Here is a 25,996-nt window from a genome sequence, read left to right as displayed (position 1 = left end):
CAGGTGGGGGCCGGGGCTCAGAGGGAGGGCACCGTGGGGGTGCCGGTGTGCGTTTGGACTCCATGCGTGCTGTGATCTGGGCAAAGCCACCTGCTTCCTCTGCCTGCCTGCAATGCCAGAACTCCTTGTGGCGGCGGAACCCCGGTGGGAACCAGCGGGAGCATGAAAGGGAACCTTTGTTTCACTAGAAGTCCAGGCGTGGCCTCACACAGCTCATCCCAGGCTACCTCCCCACCGGGAAATCGGCCTCAGGTCCCTGCTGGCTTTCCTCTGCGCCAGCTGCGTTCTCAGGAAGCCCCTGAGCCCACCAGCTCGTGACCTCTGCACCTTGACCTCTGCACCTCTGCGTGGACAGAGAATGCCACTTTCCCAAAGCTCCAACTGCGGTCCTGGGCCAGACTCTGTGGTCCAAGGACCACAGAGCATGGGCAGAAGGACACAGGTGGGACAGGAGGTGTGTCTTCATGAGCGGACAGGGGGCACGTGTGGAAAAGGTGCATGCCTCGGGCTGCCCCAGTTTGGTGCTCAGCCCAACATGTCCTGGGATGGAGGCTGGGGAACTGGGGAAACCAAGTCCCCAATGCCAGTCTCCAAGTCCTCAGTAATCAATCCTATGATCCATTAACCGCAACTCTCCCGCCACTCCAGGACAGAATCCTGAGCGTGGGGGCGCGACCCTAAAATTAAATATGTTCTGAGCAGCTCCAGACGCCTTCTCAGTGAGTACAGACCTCTGGGACGCATAAGCCAGGCAGTGTAAGAGTATCCAAGAAACCCCCACTGTTATGACAAAGCCCGAGCTCCTGGCACCCCAAGTCCTTCCAGCACCGAGGGCACCCACGGACATGAGAGCCCCGAGCTGATGTAGCGCCCAGGGGCAAGGGGTGAGAGGGCAGGGAGAAGGCCCCTGCCTCCTTGTCTCGCAGCCCACGCTGCCCCCGAGGGAAAGGATGAGTGGCCACCGGATGCTGCACGTGGCTTCTGGGAACAGGAGGACACCTCTGAGGATGTGGTGTCCCAATCTTACAGCCAAGGCCCCATTCAGCTGTGGCTCCAGGCCAGCCCCGGTGACATCCCGAGACCCCACAATGGGCAGCTCAGCGGGTGGTGGTGGTGGGGGTAGTCCGGCTCAGCACCCTGAGAAGCTGGCCTCTGAGGGGGCAGGCTCCCTGATTCTTTGGACTGAAATTCCATTTCTTATAGGAAATAATAGTTAGATGTGTCTCTTGTTTTGTTCATTGGCCTTTTGTTGTTAAACATCCTTATTTGACCCAGATTTAAAAGTTGGCCACCCGTGCTCACCTTCCTTTCTTGGTTGAGTCGCCTTTAACAAAGGGGCCGGATAAGCGCCCCGTCCCCTCTCCGCCCTGCAGGACTCTGCTCCCAGCACTGGAGAGGGATGCCCATGAGCTGATGTGGGGGTGGGGAGGTGGGGTGGAGTGGGAGAGGGGGCGGGGGGAATCCAGCAGCAGCGTCCCCTGGATGCTCATTGGAAATGCAGAGTCTCAGGCCCCCGCCCAGGCCCGATGAGTCAGAGCCACATTCCAATCTGATGCCCAGGGGTCTGCACACAGGGGGGTTTGAGAAGCGCTCCACCTCCTTAGCCGAGGCCTCTTCTTGCTCATGGTGCCACTCAAGGGCCCGGAGCATGGGCACGTGGCCTGGAATGTCAGCTGGAGACGATGCTTCCCTGACGACTCTCTCCCCCAGCACAGAGGCCAGGCCTGTCCTGTTCTTTCTACGACCACCTGCACCTCCATCCTTCCCTGCGACCAGTCACGGCCCGGGAGGAGAGGGCTGCTTTCTCCCCGAGGGGGAGGGCCCCGCCCCGAGCCTCCTGGCAGCCGCACACAGCTCCTGCACAAACCAGAGACTGCAGACCCAGCGCGGGGCTCCTCTGACACCTCATCTTGGTTCCCAGCCTCGTTCCCTCCCCCAGTCTCCCCTGGCCTGCCTCAATGGCGGGCCTTGTCCCGGGAGCACAAAGCCGCCTTTGCCCTGAGCCCAGGAGAGAGGCTGCATGGAGATGCGGCTGACTGGCCCCGTTCTGTTCTCCAGCAGCAGGGCGGGGTGGGCCTGAGGGGAACAGCCCCTCGGCCCAGCGCCTCCCAGGGCAAGCAGGAGTGTAAACACTCAGCACACTTGGGCAGGAAGCGAGGGAAGCACACTCCTGGACCACGCTGGACTGGAAGCTTCCAAGCAGATTCTTAAGGGGAGGGACTCACATGGGGCACTGAAGAGGGGACAATACTAACTGGGCAGGAAAACTAAAGAATGATGGAGGAAGGCAAGTGCTGGATGGATGGGTGGATACATGATAGATAGATAGATAGATAGATAGATAGATAGATAGATAAATGATAGACAGAGAAGATAGAGACAGACGATAGATAGTAGATACATGGATAGATATAAAAAATATGTATATATAGTAGGTAGATATAGATAAATATATGATAAAGAAAAAATAAAAAGGAAAGAGAGAGTAAAGGAGGAAGGAAGGGAGGAAGAAAGGAAGGAAGGAAGGAAGGAAGGAAGGAAGGAAGGAAGGAAGGAAAGAAGAAAGGAAAAAAAACAGTATCTATTTATTAAACAGGAAGGCACAGCTGAATTGCAGATGTGGAGGTGGGGGGAGACCCTGACTAACCAGCGCTGACTGGTCCCAGATGTCCATATGCACCATACACCTCTCCCCAACTTTGCACCGTGCCCACACGGAGTCTGACAGGTCTCCGGGTCAGCACCTGTCCAGAAGGGAGTGCGGGCTGCCGGACTCCAATGCGCTCATCCCCAGGTGTCCCCGTCACTGCTCAGAAAGCCTCCTTCTCCCAGGCACTCTGGTCAGACCCATGGTCACCCCTGATCTTGATTTCTCTCAATCTCTCTCCCTCTCTCTCCCTCTCTTCCCCTCAGTGTGTGTGTGTGTGTGTCACACACGCACACATATGCGCACGTGAACACACACACACACACACACCCACACCCACACCACAGATCTGATTCTTCAGCAAATTCCTACTTTTGTGATCTATCCAGACTGTGGCCACATCTCACCATTTCCATCTCTACTGCTGCTTTGGTTTTATTTCCCCTGAAAATAGAGCTTGAGGTGGACTTAAGTGCAGGCAGTTTATTTGGAAATGCCAGGCAGCAGGAGTGAGGGAGCAGGGGGATAGAGGGAGGGAGGGAGAACCAACTCGGGCTCTTTCTCAAGGTCACTGCTGGGGGGAAGGTGGGATTCCATAAGAGCTCCAAGAATGGGCCACCCAAGGGGGCGGCTGGGACTTTAACCCATCCCCAGGCGAGGGTCTTGGGGCCGCAGCTCCCTGGCTCTCCTGCGTTGTCCTGTGTGGGAGGAGGCCGGGCCTGAGTGGAGACCCTGGTGGTGTGAGCTGGTGAGTCTCTAACCACCACCTGGCGATGGAGGGAGGCAGGGATATAATACCTTCCAATTCCATAGTGCCAACTTCAAGCTTCCAACACAATACCCACCAGCTCGAACCATTCCCAAAAATGCAGGCATGGCTCTTGTGTGCCAGGCTGAGTCATGCCCACATGTCCCACCCCTTGTCACTCAGCCTGCAAAGGACAGGCGGGCGGTCCCAGGGAGTGCGATGCAGGCAGGCATCATGGCATCTGCTGCAGGCAGGTGCTCCCAGCGACCACTATGGGAGGACATGACCGTCCGCCCCTGCCTTGATGGGGAAGTCCAATCTGTATGCTGCAGCCAGACCACCCCCTCCACATGTTAGCTCTGGGCATGGCATCTCCCCAGCACCCCAATCCCCAGCCCCAAGCCCGAATCCCACAGACAGAGTTTGGGTGGAGTTCACGTTTAACCTTCCATGAGGGTTACAAAGAGCGCACCTGGATCTAAATGCCTGGGTTGAACACCTTTAAAATCTGGTCCAGCCCTGGCTGTTGGTGGGCCAGCCGCTAAGCAACAAAGACCAGCTGTTGTCTTTCCAAAGCCCCTGCACTCCCCACGCTGCCTCCCCTGCTGGCCTCTGCAAGGGCCTTTCCCTTCCCATTTGGGCTCTCAACTCAACCACCTTTTGTCTCTCAACTCAAGTGGCACTGCCCTTGGACTCTTTGTCTGAACTCGCCCAGCCCCTTCACAGCCCTCGGGTGGCACTCACCCAGCAGGAGTGGGCATTCTCTGGTGGGGCACTGTGCCCCAAGCCCATCCCCACTGGGCCACTCCATGGATGGAGCACCGCCTCTCCTCTCTGTGATGTTCCTGGGCCCGGTATCACAGCCGGTGCGAGAGAAACACTGTTTGCTGGCGGGGAGGAGAAAGGGCAGGAGGAGAGGAAGAACCACGCTTCTGTGAGAATTGTGAGAATAAACAAGTCATCTTTTCTGTCAAAGAATGGAGTTTCTTAGCTTAAGCGCAGCCACTTTGACTCACATGACTTGGCAAATGCTAATTTGACTCTGAAAGTATCAACCCTTCCCTTTGAATTAGCCACTAGTGCAAGAATGTGAACCTAAGCTCTGACCAATCAAGAGTGAGGAACAGACTGAACATCAGGCATAAAATCGGAGCAGAACTTTATCCCTGTGCTCACATCACCAGCCCCACTCACCAGCTTAGAGGTGAAGGAGCTTAAGAAAGAGCTGGAAGACTCACGTGGTGTAGCTGACCAAGTAAATCAATTTCTATGCCCACAAGTACATTCATGGGCCAAATTAATGTCCATTTTAGGAATCCTATTCTGGGGGAAGAGAGAAGAATGATTAGAAGGTCAGCTATGGCAATCTAAGAATGAGAGCACCCGACTGGCCCTGGGGCACTTCCAGCAGACGGTAAATTCCCACACCAGGAGGCCTAATGGCATCATAACAACATGGACCATAAAGGGCACATGAGAGACCCTAGGAAGCTAATCATTGAAGGAATTAGGGAAGCAGTTCCCGGTCACAGAACCTAAATAAAGCCTTTAATATTCAGCAAGGCAAAGAAGAAGGGCCTACCAAGTTCTTATCAAGACTAAAGATCAAATGAGAAAGTACTGTGGGTTAGACCCCCAGGAGCCATTGGATCAAGGAAATTTGAAATTGCATTTTGTTACTAATAGTTGCCCCAACATTTCAAGAAAATTACAGAAATTGGAAAATTGGAAAGACAGAGGCTTAGGGAATTATTACCAGGAGCTCAGGAAGTAGATGTGAAGAGTGGTGAGGAAAAGCAGAAGCAGGAAGTGAAATTGCTGCTGTCCACAATTGGACAGGCAACTCAGGGAAAGGCTGGTCCCTGACTCTCAGGGCAAAGAACAAGTCAAAGGTGGAATTCAAAAGGGTTCAAAACCCCAGAACCACGCAGGGACAGAGGGAGTCACAAGTGCTCCACGCGGGGAAGAGCAGGCGTTTCCGAGGAGAGCGTCCTGGCCGGGGCGGGAGCGTAAGGCAGTCCTGCTCATGACTTCTGGCCAGGACTAGGGAAGACAGGGGCTCTTACCACTGGGTTCCTATCAGGAGCCTCTGATAGATGGGGGGGGGGGGGGCAGTAGCCTTCCTACAGACTCGGGTGCTGCCCATATTCCTAAAGGGTTACATTTATCAGAGCCAAAAGTATTGGTCTCAGGGGTAAAGGGAGAAGATTTGAAGTTCCTATCTGTGACAAAATACCTATAAAGTATAAGGATTAATATGCTGGAGTGTGTGCCAGAGGCTGACCTATTAGGGTGAGACCTCATGATAAAGCTGGGATTGGCTTGGAAGTAAAGCTTTAAACCTCCTTTCTGAGGAGGATGAACATCTAATTCAACCAGAGAAGTGGGTTCAAAAGGGCAATAGAGGAGCCTTAAATCCCGCCCATCCATACTGAACTTAAGAATAAGGGTGAAACCATTAGGCAAAAACAATACCCCATTCCTCTGCACGAGCCATTCCCTCTGCCCAGCACCTTTCCCTTTCCCTTCCCACATGGGTTCACAGCCGGTTACAGAGGAATTGGTTAAATATGGGTTGGTTACTTGAACTCTGCACAGCACCCTATAATACCCCCGTCTTGCCAGTTAAGAAACCAGACGGCTCTTTACGGGCTGGTGCAGGACTTAAGGGCGATCAACCAAACTATCAAAATAAACATCTGGTTGTTCCAAATCCCTACCCTCTGCTTGGTATGACTCCCTATGGCCATAAATGGTTCAGTGCAGTAGACTTAAAAGATGCCTTTTGGGCCTGTCCCTGGCTGAGGAGAGCAGAGACATGTTTGCCTTCGCAAGGGAAGACCCACGACAGGTCGAAAACAGCAGTGCAGGGGGACGGCCCTTCCCCACAGATTTACAGAATCTCCCAATTTTGTTTGGGCAAATTTTAGAATGAATGTTAGCGGATTTGAACCACCACCATTACAGGACTTCTCCAATATGTGGATGATCTATTGATCTCCGGGGTCAGAAAGGACCAACTCATCAAAGCAGCTATAGGTCTCCTACCTTTCCTGGAACAAGAAGGATTAGGAATCTCCAGAACAAAATTACAATGTGTGGAGAGGGACATTAAGTTCCTGGGTCACCTGATTAGTGAAGGGAAAAGGAAGCTAAACCCTGAAAAAGTTTTGGGAATAATAAACATGCCTCTGCTTAGAACAAAGCGGGATCTCAGAAAATTCCTGGGACTCGTCAGGTACTTCAGACTATATGCTCTTAGGACAAAAGATTATATTCCAAACTCCTGGATGAAGGACCTGACTCCCTTCTTTGGGATCCTGAGGGCATCAGGCAGGTGGATGTCCTGGAGCAAACTCTTATTATGACCCCATTTTGTCTCTGCCCTCCCTAGAAAAGCCTTCCGTGTGTTTTCACTGTGGATCAGGGGACCACTCTTGGAGTTTTAACTCGGGAGCACAGGGGACAGAGACAACCAGTGGCCTTTATATCCAAACTGCTGGGCCCTGTGTCTAGGGGAGGGCCAGCATGCATTCAGTGGGTCGCAGCGACAGCCATTCCAACTGAGGAAAGTAGAAAGTGAACTTTCGGAGGGGCCCTCATCGTGGCACCCTCCTCAGGTCCGGACCATCCTTCCCCAGAAGGTGGGAAGATGGTTGGCCCTAAACTGCCTGATGATGGGTCTTCTAGAGTAATACAAGGCCAAAGACACAATGGCTCTTCTGTCGCAGATGGAAGTTCAAGCCTCCTAGAAGCAGGAAGGCTATCAAACAATTGGTCAGCGCAAACCTGGGAGCTCTATGCTCTCAATCAGGCCCTAAAGATGCTAACAGGAAAGGAAGGAATGATTTATACAACACTAAGTATGCCTTTGGAGTGGTATGTACCTTTGGAAAAATCTGGATGGAGAGAGCATTAATCAACAGCAAGGGGAAAGATAGTGTTCATAAGGAGTTAATAACTTAGGTACTGGACAATCTGATGATGCCAGAAGAAACTGCTATTGCCCACGTAAAAGGGGAGAACCCTGGAAGCCTGGGGAAACAGGTTGGCGGATGAGGCCGCTAAAGAGGCAGCGCAACAATCTGAAACTCCTATATCTACTCTGGTCCCAGTCCCGCCTTCCACTTGAGGCTATTCCAAAGTTTATCCAGGAGGAAGAGGAAGTCCATACAGTGGGGAGCTGTGAAGGATAAGGAAGGAAAGTGGAAACTGCCTGATGGGAGGGAAATGATTACAAAACCCATTATGAGAGAGCTTACGGCCCTCCTTCACCAAGGTACCACAAGCTTTGTGTGATGTCATTCTAAGGACAGTGGCCAACAGGTCCAAGAGGGCTGCATTGCTTGCAGGAAGGTTGATGCCCAGGCCTGAGGAAGCAGCTCCGAGGGGGAGGCCTCTGACTTAGCCCTCCCAGAGCATCCAGGTGGATTATACAGAAACTAGATTCCCGGTGCACAGGATTCATGCATTGGTGGTGGTGTGTGGCCTGTGTGAATCAGCCTGCTGTGGGAGCGCTGCTCATCCTAGTTAACTGAGGGTCTGTGGACCCACCCTCTGAGCAGCTGCTCCCACTGTGGGAGCTCACTGACCACCAGGGGGAAGTGCACATCATAGCAACTGGTCGACAGGTCATTCTGGTTGTTTCACTATTCAGTCAATGGGCTTTTATTACATAGGATGCACAAAGTAGAAAGACAGAAATACCCACTGGTGATAGTAGATCACTTAACAAATTGGGTTGAAACTATTCCACTTCCTAGTGCTATGGCCATAAATGTAACCAATGTGATTTTAGAACACAGTATCCCCAGATTTGGTCTTGTGAAAACATAGATTCTGATGACAGGAGCCATTTTACTGCCACCATTATTAAGGATGTTATGGAAGGGCTGGGTATAAGATAGGAGTATCATTTCCCCTGGCACCCACATTCCTCTGGAGAGATAGAAAGAATGAACCAATCTTTAAAGAGACAGATTACCAAATTGATACTAGAAACCAAGCTTCCTTGAACTAAATGTCTCCCTATTGCACTCCCCAGGATTAGAACAGCCCCAAGGAAGGATATAGGGCTATCCCCTTATATGAGATGCTATATGGCCTTCCGTATTTAAGAAAGCCTCAAGATCTTCCTACAATGGAAACTAAAGGTAACTTCTTAAGAACTATGTACTGGGTGTCTCTTCTACTCTAACCTCTCTCAGGTTGGAAGGCCTCCTGGCTCAAAGCCCTCTTGAGTTTTCGGCTCATCGCCATGGACTGGGAGAGTAGGTTCTCATCAAGACCTTGAAGGAAACCCTCCTGGGAAGGCCCAACCTTGTCTTGCTCAGCACAGAAACCACTGTTGAGACTGTAGAATGAGGTTGGACCCATCACATGTGGGTTAAGGGGTACCACCAGCCTCTCCAGGTGGGGACACCTCAACTTGAACAGCCATACCTGGGCATAACCCCTTGAAATTAACACTAAAGAAGCTGCCTTAATGGTTATCATGGGCTGGGTCAGGTTACTTTGGCTTGGGTGCTTTGTGACCCAGGTATGACATTTATTAACCACTTAGATTTGTAATAACTGTAACCAGAATCCCATCACCTCAAACTATCAGGTTTGGCTTCTGTCAGATCTTACTCTGTGGGAATTTAGAAAGTCAAAGCAACTCTTGGCAGAGGGCAACCATCTCTGTCCTGAACCGGACCGGGCCCTGTCCCAGCTGGAATGACGTGAGGTGGATGACTAAATACAGGGGGTGGACCATGAGAGACTCATGGGCATCTCTTAAGGCCAAATACAACTATCCAAAGGTATCCCATTGGACTGCTGCAAAAATGAGAGTGCAACCCTATACTCCTACCTATCACTGATCCGGCTGGTCTGCCCCAGTCTCCTGAGGTAGCCACTGGAATATATGAGCTAAGGGCAGACATCACAGGACGAGATTCCTGAGGGAGGCTCGCACTGAGATGGTACACCTCATCGCCACCACCATTGCTATCTCTACTCTTAAACCAGGGAAATCCCTTTCTACTATAGAATGACCCTACAAAGGTGACCCTAATTAAAATAGAGAATCTAAGACAAACTTTACAAATAGAAGTAAGTTATAAGGAAACGAATGCCTGGGTGGGATGGATTAAGTATTCTATACCCGTCCTAAATAAAAGCCACTGTTAGGCTTATACGACAGGAAGGCTAGAGGCCCAAGCGGTCCCATTCCCATTCAGATGGACCGCAGACAGTCCCGGGATGGGATGTATGCTTGCCTTGTACCAGGAGGGAACCACCTGGGGAAACACTTCCTGTAAGACTCTCGCCCTGTTGTTCCATCCAACAGAGGTAAAGAGCTAGGACCCCCCAACCCCAAATGACATGGCCCCATCCTCTGACATAAACTATGCCTCCTACTTCCCAAGGTGGGGGCACAGTGCTCGGAGTTTGAGAAATGTATCCGGATGCGTAAATGGCCGAGTATCCCCAGAAACCCATCGTGCTGCCCTGTCGTACCCCGTGCTGGTGTCTGGTGTGCATGGGGACCCTGACTTGGGCCTTGCCCAGCGAATGGAGTGAACCGTGCGCTCTGATACAATTGGCTCTCCCTTCCCCTTTGGCACATCGTAAACCTTCAATGGACAGACAGACTAGGAAGAGGAGAGAGAGAGAGAGTCTGAGGCCCCTTTGATCCCATACACACAGATCCCATTGGGGTTCCAGGAGGGGTGCCAAGGAGTCTAAGGCTAGAACTCAGATTGCTGCAGAGTTCGATCTGTCCTGTGCTGGTGGCCCACTGAATTAGCCAATCATGCAAGAATGTGAAGCTAAGCTCTAACCCATCAAGAGCAAGGGACAGAGGTTGTGTGTCAGGGACAAAACCCTAGCAAACCGCCCGGCTCAGTGTGCTTGCATGCAGACCCGTTGTTGGCTACACACCGTCCTGCAGGGGTAAAGGCATTGCCTTGCTGTCTGGGTCTTGAGTAGCCTTTGTGTCTTATCAGGCCCCTGGTTTGGGGGCTCACCTTCTTTCTAACACTTCCAACACGCTGAATGTATGTCATTTCCTTCCTTCCTTCTTTCCTTCCTTCCTTCCTTTCTTCCTTCCTTCCTTCCTTCCTTCCTTCCTTCCTTCCTTCCTTCCTTCCTTCCTTCCTTCCTTCTGTTGTGTTAACCTTAACTGTAGGTATTCTGTTCATTGAGAGACAGTGGAAGGGAGAGAGGGAGAGAGAGAAACATCAATGTGAGAGAGACGTTGATCAGTTACCTCCTTCACATGCCCTGACTAGGGCCAGGGCAAGAACTGCTATCCAGGTATGAGCCCTTGACTGGGAATTGAACCTGGGCCAACACTCTAACCACTGAGCAACACCAACCAGGGTGTGTCATCTGTATTTGGTGTGACTTCTCTTCTCCCACTCAGGCGCTATTCTCCTTTTGGGGCATACATCAGTAACACCCCCTCTCCAACTAGCTCCTGGGATGTCACCCAGAAATATTAACGGGCCCCCCGGTGCTAATGGGAGAAATGACCCCACAGCCTCCTGGCTGAAGAGCTCACCAAGCAAGAGGCCTCGTCCCCTCTGCCCAGGTCAGAACCAGAGACAGAGAAACTCAAGACCAGTGATAGGGCAGCTGTTCCTTTGAGAGAACAGCTGCTCTGTGCTAATCTCCTCCTGGAATACACTGTTAAAGTTAATTTAAAGACGGCATAGAGACCAATTATTAACAAATTTCTAGGCTTATTTTTAGCCGAGGCTCTTCCTAATAAGTCTGGCTCTGAGCTCCTGCCCTCCAGCTGCTCATTTGCTCCCGGAATTTCCCACAGGGCGTGGCAGGCTCCCCTGGATTTACCAGGCTCTGCCTTTGCTGTTGTTGGGGTATTTCCCTCAGATCTGCTTTTCTACGGGGACACGCACAGGAATGAGAAGGGGCTGGGGGTCGTCTCTGCGTGCTCAGGCAGGTGCTCGGAGCTGAGGACGGTGGACCTCACTTTACAGGTGGGAAGCCCAGGCTCAGAGATGGCAGGGGGGTTTGTCAGACCACACAGACCCAAGTGTCGGACACAAAGTGTCCACAACACCTGCCACTGCCCTCCAGACCTTGGCTGTGGGCCTCCCAATGCCAAGACCCGCCCGTGTTAGAGGCAGCAGGAGGTTCTGATATGGGCCTGACTGAGCCTTAGCCCTGGGAGGCCCTGGTCTACCAGGGCAATAGGCCTGCTGTGCAGGAACCCATGGCCCCAGCACGTCCCTGTCCCCCCCAAATATGTGTGCGATTGCCTGCTCTTCCCAGAGGGAAGGAGCCTATGCTCCCTTGACCTGGCCCGTGTACCATTCCAGTAAAACGAGGCAGAACAGGCCCCAGCCCTCAGAGGTCCTGTGCATTTCCACCTCTGCCACGAGGTGACATTGCTGGGGCCAGAAGGAGAGGGGCGGGTGGAGATGAACCACCATGCTGAGCCCAGCCTGGATCTCAGCCACATCGGTAACACCATGAGCCTGCTGACACCAGGAGGGTCGCTCAGCACCACAGACCCCTGAGGTCTGGAGGTGCTTCTGCAGCACCGACATGCCTGGTAGACAACAAACTGGACACAACACAGAAGTGGACACATGTGAGCGTCTGGCATTTACTACAGATGTATCCTCTCCTTTTACTTGTCCACGTGGTATGTCCCTACCCAGACTGCGAGCATCCAGGATGAATGGGAACGTTTACATCAACTCCGCACCGTGCTTGGAACACACATAGATGCTTACCAGGTGGGCAGATAGACAAACAGGAACAAAGGCTGCCACAGTCCTGGCCTCGAACACCAGCACCCTCACTTGGCTGAGACCTGCACCACATCTGTGACTTTGCCACAACCCTATCCTTTCACACTTCAGTGTATGACTACCACCCCTTTATTAATACTCTAAGCCCATCTTCATTGACATGTGTCCCCAGTCAGACATGAGGATAAACAGGAAAATAAACTGCCAGGGGTGATGGCATGGAGTCCCGGGTGTGGAGGCAACCCAACGCTGGCGCACTCCAAAGCACTGCACACGAGCGCAGCTGACACATGCCCGAGGCCAGCAGCAGCCTGGCTCCCCGGGCTGTGGACACAGCTGCCCCAGAGTGGACGCTGCCTGAGCTGGTGCCTTCCTGCCACAGGGAGGGGAAAGGTCACTGTTGGCATGGCTCCCTGACGTCATTTACATCCCCTGAGTTAATGGTGACAAGGAAAACATTTTGTCTGCCTGTGGACACAAGCTTCCAAGAAGTAGGCAACAGCATGTTTAAAGCACTCATGGTATAACTCCCTGGTAGTATGGAGACCAGGGCTGACTTTAACAGGGTTATATGAAAAGAGCCGATAGCAATGTGCCACATGGTATTTGCCAGCACAGCGCTCACACACACACACACACACACACACACACACACACACACACCGTGCTGGGCAGATTCATCTCCTGGCTGCCAACTAATCAAAGGCGTCTGCTTATGTCATCATGCCCGTGAGCTAAGGGGTGTGACCAAGTTCTCATCCAAGTGGCCCGCTTTAACAAAGAGACACCACCCCCAGACCATTAAAGACGAGACCTTCAACAACCCTGCTGATTTTCTGCCGCCACCTGGTTGACTTTCAATAGGTAAATCTTGTTCTAGTGGCCATTCCAGTTAAATGAGCTGGGAAATGGAAGACCATGGCTGTGTTTGAGAGATATGTATATGTCTGTGGGATGGATGCTGGAAGCAGGAGTGGGAAGAACCACATTTACTCTTCCCTCTAAAGGACACATGTAGTCCAGCACGATGCATGATGAGGCCAGCAGAAGGTGCGGGTGGAGTGGGCCGGGCAGACAGAGTAGGCGGGGCAGACAGGGTAGGCGTGGCATCAAGCTCACCTGGATTCAATGCCACCTCTTCATACATGTGTGCCATGGCCGGGTAACCCAGCCTCTCTGACCCTCTGGCCCTGGGACCCTAACTTAGGAGTTTAGAGGAAGATTGAATAAAAAGAACTATGATGGCCCAGAATTAACAACAAGCACCTTTTCACTCCAGCCATCGCTAATTTACCAGATGGTCAGCACGGTGAGGGCCAGCGGCCTTCCCAGGCTTGCTTCCCTGATAGACATTATGAGATGAGATTTGGACAGATATCATGCTCAGGCCTGAATCACACATCTCAGTACAGCCTTTAGTTTCTTACAAAGAAACGCCAGGGAGCCTAATGCTTGGGCCTTCCTGGAAGTCTTTGTACGGGGGCCTCACAGTGCAGCCCGCGGCGTCGTGTTGGGGCAGCTCTTCTGCTTGTGTTTCCGTTGAACCGACAAGGACTAGTGTTGACGAGGCAGAAGCCTCTCTGTTCTCCCTGCCTCTGTCCACTCCTGTCAGGGAGGCATGCGCATGCCTAAGACAAACAGCCCAGAAATAACAAGCCCAGTTTCCACACCCCAGAGCTGACCGTGGCACCGGACGCCCTATGGGCAGAGGTGTGTTCACTGGGTCAGTTCCCAAGGGAGCAAAGCCCTGACTCAGCAGGAAGACACCCCTTGTCCTGCTGCCACCCCCTTCTCCCACCTGGAACCTGTATTTGTTGCTGGAGCTGCAGAACCGCCTTATACCCAGGAGCTGGCGGGGCGTGGCCACGCCCTGACCCTGAGACCAAAGCCAGTGGCTGTCTGCACTTCTGACTAAAAAACACCCCTGTCTTAGTCTAGCCAGTGCTATAGGTTCTTTACCCCAGGAAGCCAGAACAATTCCTAACCGACAAACTAGCCAATATTTAAAATCCCATTTCACACAGAAGTAAGGATTTCCAGCGTATCTCTGAAAATACGATGATCTGGCCACCCTGAACCCACATTCTCGCACTGTGATGACCCGCTGGACACAAACGGCCCCATACAGCCCCGCAACCTGCCCCCGCCTTTGGCGGGAATGCCAGCCCCCAGGCCCCACACTGGGGACCCCACCTTAAACAGTTCCTAGTTCGTGGAAAAGGTCCCAGATCTCAAACCCAATAGCAGTGCATCTCAAATGCTCCGCACGTCTCGGTTAGACCCCAGCTTTTCCCCTTTGCCCGTTGCTGTGACTCTTACCACCCACCCCAGTGGAGTCGCCGATGGGCACAGAGCACCCACCCTCCACGCACCCACACCCACGGCCGCAGCCCCAGCCACCGGGGCTGCTGCACAGGCTCGTGTTAAAAAGACTCACCGAGTCCCTCAAGAAGGTGCCCTTCCCCAAAAGTGCTCTCTAAGCCAACGCGTTAAGTGAAACAACAAGTACACGTTCAAACCATAAGCCCAGAAGTGAACTAGCCCATAATTACAGGACCAGGGTCAATAACTAGGAGAAAGTGGGGGCCCCTGGGGTAGGGCAGCATCCGGGAGGAGGTGGGGGGCAGAGGCGGCCTGGGAAATGGCTGTGATGGGAGCGCACAGGGGGCAGCGCAGAGGCTGGGCAGGAAGAGACTGACAAAGACAACATGCACCCAGTGCCTGATGCCCTCCACGTGAACCAGAATCAGCCAGAACTCAGTTCTTACCACTGCTTTCAGCCAGCTCCTGGGCATGGACCCTGTGGCTGGTGCTGCCCTGAGACACAGAGGGTCCTGACCAGCCCCAGGCCAGTGGGCAGAGCACCAATCTGCATCTCACAGGTGGGGGAAACAGTGCCGAGGGGCTGGCTTGGCCCTGACACAGCCAGCTGGGGCGGATGGTGACAGACCTGCGGGCCGCCCTGGGATCCACGCCTCCCGACTTCAGAAGATGGAGCTATGGATGGATGGCAACCAGAGGTGTCTCTCCTGAGACTGAGATTCTGAGAGTGAGGGCGGCAGGTCCACAGTAGAGCTTGAAGCCCTCGTCACTGCACCCCCAGTCTGGCCCACTGTGGTGCTCGGGGCCCAGTCCAGAGCAGTGTGTCCGTGCCTCCGAGAGGACAGAATATTCTGGGTCTACACTGTCCAGAATACAGAATACGGTCTACAACAGCCGCCTGCCCCATGTGGCCACTGAACAAGTGAAACGTGGTCTGGTAGGAAAAGTTTTCATTTATTTAGCAGACTTAAAATGCCACGGGTAGCTAGCGGCTACTGTACTGGATAAGACCATCTGAGAGAGGGGCAAATAGTGAGCTAGTTTGTCCAATAAAAAGTGAGATCACTTCAAAGGGAGACAAGAAGAGGAAGCCCGCTGAGGTGCTAGGAGCTGGTGGGCAGCTCACCGTCCTGGCCAAACAGCCACGCAGGCCCCAGGAGGCCCCGGGAGGCCCGGGACACAGTGGTCCCTCCTCACTGCCAGTCAGGGGACAAGGGGGTGGGAACAGAAATTTCAAAAGCAGCCAGTCATTCTCTGTAACCGATGCGCAGAACTTTCGCAATCAGAAAACACTAAGTTTTTGAAACTCCGTATTTTTCAGAGTGGCCAGCGTCTATTTTTAATAACCCCGAAGAAGCTGACAGGGTAAGTGGTGCACAGCATACTGCCAACTAAGCCACACAGACACTTTACAAGGTGCCAGGGCCAATCCCCAGAACCCAGGACTCCGGGCCAGGGCAGGTCCGAGGAAGAGACTGGGAGAGCCCCTGCAGGGGGCTGGGTCTGCCCCACCGCCCACCAGGCTGGGTGCTGTTCCAGGGCTGACTCCAAGGAGAGACACAGCTAGATTTATGTCCGGAAAACTCGCCGCCGCGGGCGATGGGCAGAGGAGAGGCCCGGGTCCGGGCGGAGGTGTCTGGGGGAGAAGATGATGGCTGAGATGAGCACAGCCACTGGGAACACGACTCCATCCCCAGGAGGAGCGTGTGACAAGGAAGGGACCTGCGTGGGACCAGGAGTCACCCTGGAGTGGCCATGTGTCGGTGTCTGCCTGTGGCTGGAAGGACAGCGGTGCTCTGAGCGGGTGTCCCCAGCTTGGGGGTGGACTGTCCCTGAAGGAAGGGGGCTGACTGTCACTTAGCTGCTTGTCCACTGAGACCAGTCTGGTTGGCAGGAGGGCCCAGCGCCCGGCCAGCCCCACACCTGTCAGCTGGATCCTGGCGTCTGCTTGCTGCTTGTCCCCGTTCACTCCCTCCCCATATGCTCACTGAGGGCTCCTGCGTGTGAGGTCTGGGCGGGGCTCTGGGCCAAGAGGGGACAGTACATAGAGAATGGGAGAGACCAGGACCCTGGGCCAGGATGAGCGCCATGGGCAAATCTGAACTGGGGCAGGGGCAGGGCTGGCTGGGGCGGGGCAGCTGCTGGAATCCAATCAGGTGGACAGGAGGGCCTTCTGAGGTGACGTGAGCCCAAGACCTGCAGGAGGAGAAGGGAAAGGCAGGACACCGAGGTCTGGAGAACAGAAGCCAGGTAGGTCCGGGGGACTCGCACAGACACAGAAGTTGTCAGAAGAGTCTAAGACCATAGCTGTGGGCTCCGTGTGGTCACCTGACCAGCCCCTTCGGCATCTCCTGGTGACTTGTTGGAAATAAACATTATCAGACTCTCCCCCCCCGCCCCCCCGCCTTTGCCCCGCACAAATTGAGTCAGGAACACTGGGCATGGCCGCCAAGCCTCGCAGGTGACAATGAATGATCCATGTCAGCCCCAGGGGACACTTGGCAATGTCCGATGACGTTCTTGGTTGTCACAACTAGATGCCACGGATGCTGCTGACACCCCAAGTGCACGGATGCCCCTCAGCGGTGCTGAGGTGATGACTCTGCTCTGGACAAGAGCAGGGTTCCCCCACCTGCTTGTACATCAGTCCCTCCTGAGTAGAATCTTTAAAAAGGCAAAGTGAAGGTCATGCAGAAATGTTTTGAACCCTGTCTCAGGTGACCCCTGGCTCAGTCCCTAGTCTCGGCATTCGGAACCAAGGAGACAGCCAGGGAGGGAGCTGGCAGTGGAGTCCAAGGCACCGGATAGGCAGGGAGCAGGACAGAGCAGTGGACCAAAGCCAGGGCCAGGCAGTTAGGGAACAAGATGGAGGAGGCTGAGAAGATGGCAGGGGATTGGACAACAAGGAGGTCACAGACCGCCCTCTCTGTGCTGGACCCTGGCCAGGGCAGGCCACCGGCTGTGGAGGCACAGGCAGCCTTCCCGGGGCATGGAGACACTCGGGAGGGGAAGCAATACCCCTGGTGGGCAGGAGCCCCTCTGAAGGAGAGGGTGTGGAGACGCTGCTTAGCATGTGAAATGCTACCTCAGGGAGAAGACCTGCAGTGTGGGAAGAGGAAGGGCTTACGGGGAAGAGCCTTGTAGAGACGCAGACAGTCGTTAATGGAGCAAAGGGTTGGCCCTCGGGGACCTCTCTCCTGCCTGCCACTCAGTCTGCGGCTACTGAGAGATTCAGTAATAATAATAATACGGCCACAGGAGATGCTCCGGCTCACCGGCAATCAAGGAGCCACAAATTCCCACAATGAGATAGCGTTTGTCACTTTTTGTGCAAGAAAAACCAGATCAATGACCCCAGGTGTTGGCAAGGCTTTGGAGAAAGCGCCCTCTGATCTGGAAGGAGTTCCAATGGGTACCTTTTTCAGAAGGATGCCGCATCACAGAAATAACACGTGGGTCCGTGACCTAGACCTTCCACCGGCCGGGACCTGCCCTGGAGGACACTCACAAGTGAGCACTCCCACCGCCGGGACCTGCCCTGGAGGACACTCACAGGTGAGCACTCCCACCGCCGGGACCTGCCTTGGAGGACACTCACAGGTGAGCACTCCCACCGCCGGGTCCTGCCCTGGAGGACACTCACAGGTGAGCACTCCCACCGCCGGGTCCTGACCTGGAGGACACTCACAGGTGAGCACTCCCACCGCCGGGTCCTGACCTGGAGGACACTCACAGGTGAGCCCAAGGAAGCTCGCCTGGGTAACCGCCACCTTGTTGCTTGTTGTGGGTAAAACTAAACACAGTGCAAATGTCTACTAGCTAAATGGTGAAAGCAGCACAGTCCTTGGGCCACAAGTGGCTACTGAACGAGAGAAGAAGGTGGAGAAGTGGTCATGGTATGAGCTCCGCCATCCAGAGGGGAGCAGGCTCTCCAGCTGAGGAGCCCCATGTGCCTGCACTGGAGCCTGAGGTCATGACACGCCTTTTCCCAGAGCAGGTGGCTCTGACCTGTGACAGGTGCAGGGCAGCTCCTTCCCCCCAGGCATCACCCCTGGGGAGAGAAAGAGGTGTCACCGCTCACCCCTGACAGTGTTCTAAGATTTTACTAAGAGATATCGATGCTCTAACATGCATCTGGGGCACAGATAAGCGCCACTGTGGGCTGGTTTATACACTAGAAAATCATAGATGGGAGGGTGCGACCTGAGGTGGTGCCAGGAGAGCCCACAGTGGGCACGGGCTTCAGTGTCAGGAGCAGCCCTCAGAGCAGCAGGTGGACAGGTAAAGAAGTCCCTCAGGGAGAGCAGGGTGAGGGACAGGCTTTTCAGCCTAGTGACAAGATGCCTCAGGATGGGCCATAACTGGCCCCAAACACCGGACTCTCCGAAAGCCCCAGTAACACACAGCAGGACAGGGTCCCCTCGGGACTGGTGGGCAGCAGACTCTTCCGAGCCATTTGAAGAACCTTGAACTGACGCCCAAAGAGAAGCATGTGGTGCATTAGTAGGAAGTGAGTGCCCACCCAAAGGGGTGTGAGGCACATGCCATGCCAACCGGGCAAGACGGTGGTGGAAAACGCTCCCCTCGCCCACCGCTCCTGCTGTAAGCATCCAGGTAGCTTCCCACCTGAGGATTCTGACTCCCTTTCCCCAGAACCCCTCCGCTTAACACGGTCCCTGAGAACCTCACTGCTGGCTGCTGGTTAGGAGGGTCCCACTGCTCACAGAGTGACACAGACCACACTGACAGCTCCGATCTGCCCGCTGGTCCCGGGCTCACCACTGACCCACAGATGAACTCAGGTGACTCTCCCGGCCCTGGCAGCATTTGGCCAAGGGCACCCACGCCCCTTTGGCCTCTCTCCTGGTGGACAGGCATCAGCGACCTGCCCGGCTCTCCCCGCGAGCCCCCCATTCCCACGGACAGAGGCATCCCTCCAGACAGTCAAAAAGCCAAACCTTCCATCTTTTCCGTTTCAAGTTTGCTTCCTCTTGCTGCCAGGGAAACAAAAGGAGCCGGGAAGGATTCTCTCGTGATAAGCCACCAACTTCCATAATCGGAACGATCGTGGCTCTGCACGGGCTGCAGAGAAACACCACCCCACCTCGGAGCGCTGAGGGCTTAATCCTGGCTCCTAATCAAAGCGCTAATTAAGCCTTCGGGGTCAGCCCTGGCAGCCTCCGCTTGAAACTCCATGGGAATGAACTTGGCCTCCCAGGCTGAGAAAAGCCAGGGATTTCCTCTGGCCCGTACCTTAGCTTGACTGGATGATACAGCCTCAATAGCCTTAACAAAGAAATTGCACAAGCCTTGAATAGGTTTATTGTTTAAAATTTCAAATCGGGCTCTGGTGCCTACAGAGCTGCCCTTAATGGGTCTTTCTTTGCGGTCAGACAGGAAAGCCCCTCTGTTCCAGTGGAGGGACTGCCCCGGAGCCGGGCCCACCCGGCCCCAGGGATGGGCTTGACTTGGATGCCCACCATGTATTGATCACGATGGAGTCCCCACCCGGGTCACCATCTAGAGAGAAACCCCTTCCAGGGAAGGCCGGACAACTTATTGTCCAAACAGCACCTGGAAGGATGGCACGGGTCTGAGAGGGGAACGGGGTCCTGTGCCGCCTCCAGAGCACCGGCTCTGGTTCTTTTTTGAGCCTGCGCTTCAGAAGCTCAGACTTCTGCCTGTGAAGTGAAAATTGCCTTCTGGTGGAGAAAGGTTTTAATGATCACTTTGCTTCCTGCGTCTCCATGGCGACCGGGCGTGCGGAGCCCACCCCCCTCCTGCTTTATTAGGCCTTTCTTCCTCTCTGGAAAGTAATCAATCAGGACACACAGCCGCCTTTGTGGCCGGGTTTATCACCTACACCGTCGGGAGGGGAGAGAAGGGGAGGGGACCAGGTCCCTGTAATTCACTGACCCGGGCTCCGTCCCGGCGCACGCCCCCTCCGGCTCCCGCTGGTCACCCTGGCGAACACCTGCCCCGGAGGGGACAGCGCCCGGTGCCCGGCCACTCCTGCTGGGCGCCCAGGAAGCCCCTCCGCGGCCCGGGAGCGGCCTGCAGGGCGGGGCCGGCACCAGGCCGGGCGGGGGAGGGGCAGCGCCGGGCCAAGCGGCGGAGTCGGCTGGGGTCCGAGTCCCCAGGCCGGCACCGGGCTCAGGTCCGCGTTCCTAGGCCGGCACCGGGCAGGGAAGCCCGGGAGGCCCACGCCCCCACCAGCCGGCGAGGAGGCCGAGGAGCCCCGGCTCTCCCTGCGAAACCTCCTCTTTTTGGACAAAGGGCTCCGCGGCGCCCCCGCCGCGTGACAGGGGGTGCGATTCGCTGAGCCTGGGCGCCAGGTCCGCAGGGGCTCCCAATGCAGGCGGGCGGGGGCGCGGGGCGCGGGGCGCGGGGCGCGAGCAGTGCGGGGCGCGGGCAGTGAGGGGCGCGCTCCGCCGCCGCCCAGGCCTCCCTCCCCCGCCCCGCCCGGTTACCTGGGCTCTCCCCGGTGGCGGCGGCGGCGGCGGCGGCGGCGGCCGCGGTGTCGGCGAGGGCGCTGGGGTCACTCTGCGAGCGGCCCCGCGCCCCGGGGCAGCCGCTCCCGTCCTCGGACGCGGCCATGGCCCCGGTGCAGGGCGCGCTGGAGGAGCCGCGGGGAGTCAGAGCATCCGAGGCGGCCAAGGTCACTGCCGAGGGGGCCGGAGGGGGCGTCTTTTTGAAAAGCAAAAGGAAACAGGCCCCGGAGAGGGAAGGAGCCGGAGGACCGCGCTGGGGCCACCAGACAATAGCCTCGAGGCCGCAGCCAGGCGCATCCCTGCGCGCGGCCTCGCGCGGTTATTTATTCGTGTTTATTCCCATTCTTCGGTCTGTATTCCAGGGGGAAAAAAAAAAGTTGAACCAGGAAATAAAAACTTTTTCTAGTCAGTGTTTCGTGCGTGCTTGGGGCCGGGGTGACGTCCAGAATTTTTAAGGGCGCTCCCTCCCCCCACCCCACCCCACCCCACCCCCCAGTGAGAAGGTGAAAATGAAGAATCTTTGCTATTGCAATTGCTTTAATCTGAAAGCTGTTCTTGGAGCATCTGTTGGAAAACATTAGGATTCTCCCATCATGCCGCGCGAGGAGCGTGACGTCAGAGAGAGGGGAGTGCGAAGGAGCGAGGTGTTGGGGAGGGGTCCCACATACCTGGACTGCCAGCCCTGCCCTGAGGAGGCGGGGCTGGGTCCTGGGAGGGAACGCCCCCCACACCCCAGCAGCCCTAGAACCAGAGGACTCCAGGTCCCGCGCCCTCCCCCCCACTCCCCGGAGGGAGGAGACCCCGCGGGCGCCTCCCCGGGAGGCAGGGCCAGTCTCTCCAGCAGAGCGGGCAGCTGGTGTCCTGGGATTTGAAGGCCATTGGTTCCCGTGCCCAGGCTCCGCCAGGGGGAAGCGCCCCATCCAGGTTTCATCCCGCCCACCCCGCCCTCCCCCGGCCCAGTTTGAACGTGGACTGACTCACTGGCTGACAACGCCGCTGTCATCCTCCAGGCCCCTGGCTAGGGCCCAGGAGCGGCAGGGGCACCGTGCTTCCCAGGAGGCTTCCCCAGCCCAGGAGGAAGAGGTGGGCCAGGCAAGGGGATGACCACCAGGGCTGCCACTGACTGGCGTCCTCCAGAAGCTGATGAGCCAGGCTGGCATTGGGGTGGGGTGGGGGATGGGGACAGGGGGAGGGGGGGCGTGAAGGCAACGTGCTTGTCCCAGGAGGCCCCAGCCCAGCTGTGTGCTGAGGTGTGTGCTGAGGTGTGTGCTGAGCTGTGTGCTAACCTGTGTGCTGAGGTGTGTGCTGAGCTGTGTGCTAACCTGTGTGCTGAGGTGTGTGCTAACCTGTGTATTGAGGTGTGTGTGAGCTGTGTGCTGAGGTGTGTGCTGAGGTGTGTGCTGTGTGTTGAGGTGTGTGCTGAGCTGTGTGCTGAGGTGTGTGCTGAGGTGTGTGCTGAGCTGTGTGCTGAGGTGTGTGCTGAGGTGTGTGCTGTGTGTTGAGGTGTGTGCTGAGCTGTGTGCTGAGGTGTGTGCTGAGCTGTGTGCTGAGCTGTGTGCTGAGGTGTGTGCTGTGTGTTGAGGTGTGTGCTGAGGTGTGTGCTGAGTTGTGTGCTGTGTGTTGAGGTGTGTGCTGAGCTGTGTGCTGAGGTGTGTGCTGAGTTGTGTGCTGAGGTGTGTGCTGAGGTGTGTGCTGAGGTGTGTGCTGAGCTGTGTGCTGAGCTGTGTGCTGAGGTGTGTGCTGTGTGTTGAGGTATGTGCTGAGGTGTGTGCTGAGCTGTGTGCTAACCTGTGTGCTGAGGTGTATGCTAACCTGTGTGCTGAGGTGTGTATTGAGGTGTGTGCTGAGCTGTGTGCTGAGGTATGTGCTGAGGTGTGTGCTGAGCTGTGTGCTGAGGTGTGTGCTGAGGTGTGTGCTGAGCTGTGTGCTAACCTGTGTGCTGAGGTGTGTGCTAACCTGTGTATTGAGGTGTGTGTGAGCTGTGTGCTGAGGTGTGTGCTGAGGTGTGTGCTGTGTGTTGAGGTGTGTGCTGAGCTGTGTGCTGAGGTGTGTGCTGAGGTGTGTGCTGAGCTGTGTGCTGAGGTGTGTGCTGTGTGTTGAGGTGTGTGCTGAGCTGTGTGCTGAGGTGTGTGCTGAGCTGTGTGCTGAGGTGTGTGCTGTGTGTTGAGGTGTGTGCTGAGGTGTGTGCTGAGCTGTGTGCTGAGCTGTGTGCTAACCTGTGTGCTGAGGTGTATGCTAACCTGTGTGCTGAGGTGTGTATTGAGGTGTGTGCTGAGCTGTGTGCTGAGGTATGTGCTGAGGTGTGTGCTGTGTGTTGAGGTGTGTGCTGAGCTGTGTGCTGAGGTGTGTGCTGTGTGTTGAGGTGTGTGCTGAGCTGTGTGCTGAGGTGTGTGCTGAGGTGTGTGCTGAGCTGTGTGCTGTGTGTTGAGGTGTGTGCTGAGGTGTGTGCTGAGGTGTGTGCTGAGCTGTTTGCTAACCTGTGTGCTGAGGTGTATGCTAACCTGTGTGCTGAGGTGTGTATTGAGGTGTGTGCTGAGCTGTGTGCTGAGGTATGTGCTGAGGTGTGTGCTGTGTGTTGAGGTGTGTGCTGAGCTGTGTGCTGAGGTGTGTGCTGTGTGTTGAGGTGTGTGCTGAGCTGTGTGCTGAGGTGTGTGCTGTGTGTTGAGGTGTGTGCTGAGCTGTGTGCTGAGGTGTGTGCTGTGTGTTGAGGTGTGTGCTGAGCTGTGTGCTGAGGTGTGTGCTGTGTGTTGAGGTGTGTGCTGAGCTGTGTGCTGAGGTGTGTGCTGTGTGTTGAGGTGTGTGCTGAGCTGTGTGCTGAGGTGTGTGCTGAGGTGTGTGCTGTGTGTTGAGGTGTGTGCTGAGCTGTGTGCTGAGGTGTGTGCTGAGGTGTGTGCTGTGTGTTGAGGTGTGTGCTGAGCTGTGTGCTGAGGTGTGTGCTGTGTGCTGAGGTGTGTACTGAGCTGTGTGCTGAGGTGTGTGCTGAGGTGTGTGCTAACCTGTGTGCTGAGGTGTGTGCTAAGCTGTGTGCTGAAGTGTGTGCTGAGCTGTGTGCTGAGGTGTGTGCTGAGCTGTGTGCTAACCTGTGTGCTGAGGTGTGTGCTGAGGTGTGTGCTGTGTGTTGAGGTGTGTGCTGAGCTGTGTGCTGAGGTGTGTGCTGAGTTGTGTGCTGAGGTGTGTGCTGAGGTGTGTGCTGAGGTGTGTGCTGAGCTGTGTGCTGAGCTGTGTGCTGAAGTGTGTGCTGTGTGTTGAGGTGTGTGCTGAGCTGTGTGCTGAGGTGTGTGCTGTGTGTTGAGGTGTGTGCTGAGCTGTGTGCTGAGGTGTGTGCTGAGGTGTGTGCTGTGTGTTGAGGTGTGTGCTGAGGTGTGTGCTGAGGTGTGTGCTGTGTGCTGAGGTGTGTACTGAGCTGTGTGCTGAGGTGTGTGCTGAGGTGTGTGCTAACCTGTGTGCTGAGGTGTGTGCTGAGGTGTGTGCTGAGGTGTGTGCTGAGGTGTGTGCTGAGGTGTGTGCTGAGCTGTGTGCTAACCTGTGTGCTGAGGTGTGTGCTGAGGTGTGTGCTGTGTGTTGAGGTGTGTGCTGAGCTGTGTGCTGTGTGTTGAGGTGTGTGCTGAGCTGTGTGCTGAGGTGTGTGCTGAGGTGTGTGCTGAGCTGTGTGCTGAGGTGTGTGCTGTGTGTTGAGGTGTGTGCTGAGCTGTGTGCTGAGGTGTGTGCTGTGTGTTGAGGTGTGTGCTGAGCTGTGTGCTGAGGTGTGTGCTGTGTGTTGAGGTGTGTGCTGAGCTGTGTGCTGAGGTGTGTGCTGAGGTGTGTGCTGTGTGTTGAGGTGTGTGCTGAGCTGTGTGCTGAGGTGTGTGCTGTGTGCTGAGGTGTGTACTGAGCTGTGTGCTGAGGTGTGTGCTGAGGTGTGTGCTAACCTGTGTGCTGAGGTGTGTGCTAAGCTGTGTGCTGAGGTGTGTGCTGAGCTGTGTGCTGAGGTGTGTGCTGAGGTGTGTGCTGAGCTGTGTGCTAACCTGTGTGCTGAGGTGTGTGCTGTGTGTTGAGGTGTGTGCTGAGCTGTGTGCTGAGTTGTGTGCTGAGGTGTGTGCTGAGGTGTGTGCTGAGGTGTGTGCTGAGCTGTGTGCTGAGCTGTGTGCTGAGGTGTGTGCTGTGTGTTGAGGTATGTGGTGAGGTGTGTGCTGAGGTGTGTGCTGAGCTGTGTGCTAACCTGTGTGCTGAGGTGTATGCTAACCTGTGTGCTGAGGTGTGTATTGAGGTGTGTGCTGAGCTGTGTGCTGAGGTATGTGCTGAGGTGTGTGCTGTGTGTTGAGGTGTGTGCTGAGCTGTGTGCTGAGGTGTGTGCTGTGTGTTGAGGTGTGTGCTGAGGTGTGTGCTGTGTGTTGAGGTGTGTGCTGAGCTGTGTGCTGAGGTGTGTGCTGAGGTGTGTGCTGTGTGCTGAGGTGTGTACTGAGCTGTGTGCTGAGGTGTGTGCTGTGTGCTGAGGTGTGTGCTGAGGTGTGTGCTAAGCTGTGTGCTGAGGTGTGTGCTGTGTGCTGAGGTGTGTGCTGAGCTGTGTGCTGAGGTGTGTGCTGAGCTGTGTGCTAACCTATGTGCTGAGGTGTGTGCAATGTTCCTGTGTCAGCCCCTCAGATGACCCAGGGACAGGAATGGCTCCTTCCTACTGGCCAGCATCTGAAGAGGGGCACAACCTGAGGGAGCAGCCTGGAGTTTCGGATGAAACCCACCCAAGGGCCCGAGATAGGCCCGATGTGGGGAGTAACGTGGGCACCGTCCACAGCACGGAGCTCAGCAGCAGCCGCGCAGAGAAAGCACCCAGTCAGTCAGCCAAAATATGCACCAGCCTCCTGCTGCTGGCACCACCCAGGCAGGGGGATCCCCGGTGAACAAAGGCAGAGACCCCAGGGGGTTTCAGGAGGAGAGAGGAGCAGGCAAGGGTCCAGCCCACCAAGAGATGCCGACAAAGCATTTAACGACAGTTGGCAGTGAGTACAGTGAGAGAGAAACCAGCAGGGCGGATCCTCCACTTTTA

The 25,996-nt window shown here is 55.5% G+C and overlaps 1 protein-coding gene across 4 annotated transcripts in view; it reads right to left on the bottom strand.

The window, feature by feature from the left end:
* The window catches only part of PHACTR3 (phosphatase and actin regulator 3), a 168,886-nt gene that overhangs the window by 130,218 nt on the left and 12,672 nt on the right, over positions 1–25,996 (bottom strand). The window contains exons 1-2 of one of the 4 annotated variants that reach the window (XM_084888982.1): positions 21,645–21,662; positions 20,956–21,327 (exon numbers count right to left, since the gene is read on the bottom strand). The exons of 1 other annotated variant lie outside the window; for it this stretch is intronic. In XM_084888982.1, coding sequence (XP_084745108.1) covers positions 20,956–21,082 — 127 coding nt within the window. In that variant the 5' untranslated portion in view covers positions 21,083–21,327; positions 21,645–21,662. Of the gene's footprint in view, positions 1–20,955; positions 21,425–21,644; positions 21,663–25,996 lie in introns of those variants that run through there. 2 more of the 4 variants (XM_084888981.1, XM_084888980.1) reach the window with 2 other exon arrangements.

Source organism: Pipistrellus hanaki (genome assembly GCF_964339955.1).
Source record: "Pipistrellus hanaki genome assembly, chromosome: 6".
NCBI classification, from domain to species: domain Eukaryota; kingdom Metazoa; phylum Chordata; class Mammalia; order Chiroptera; family Vespertilionidae; genus Pipistrellus; species Pipistrellus hanaki.
Note: the sequence above shows the minus strand (reverse complement) of the source record. Positions and strands in the feature narration are given on the sequence as shown.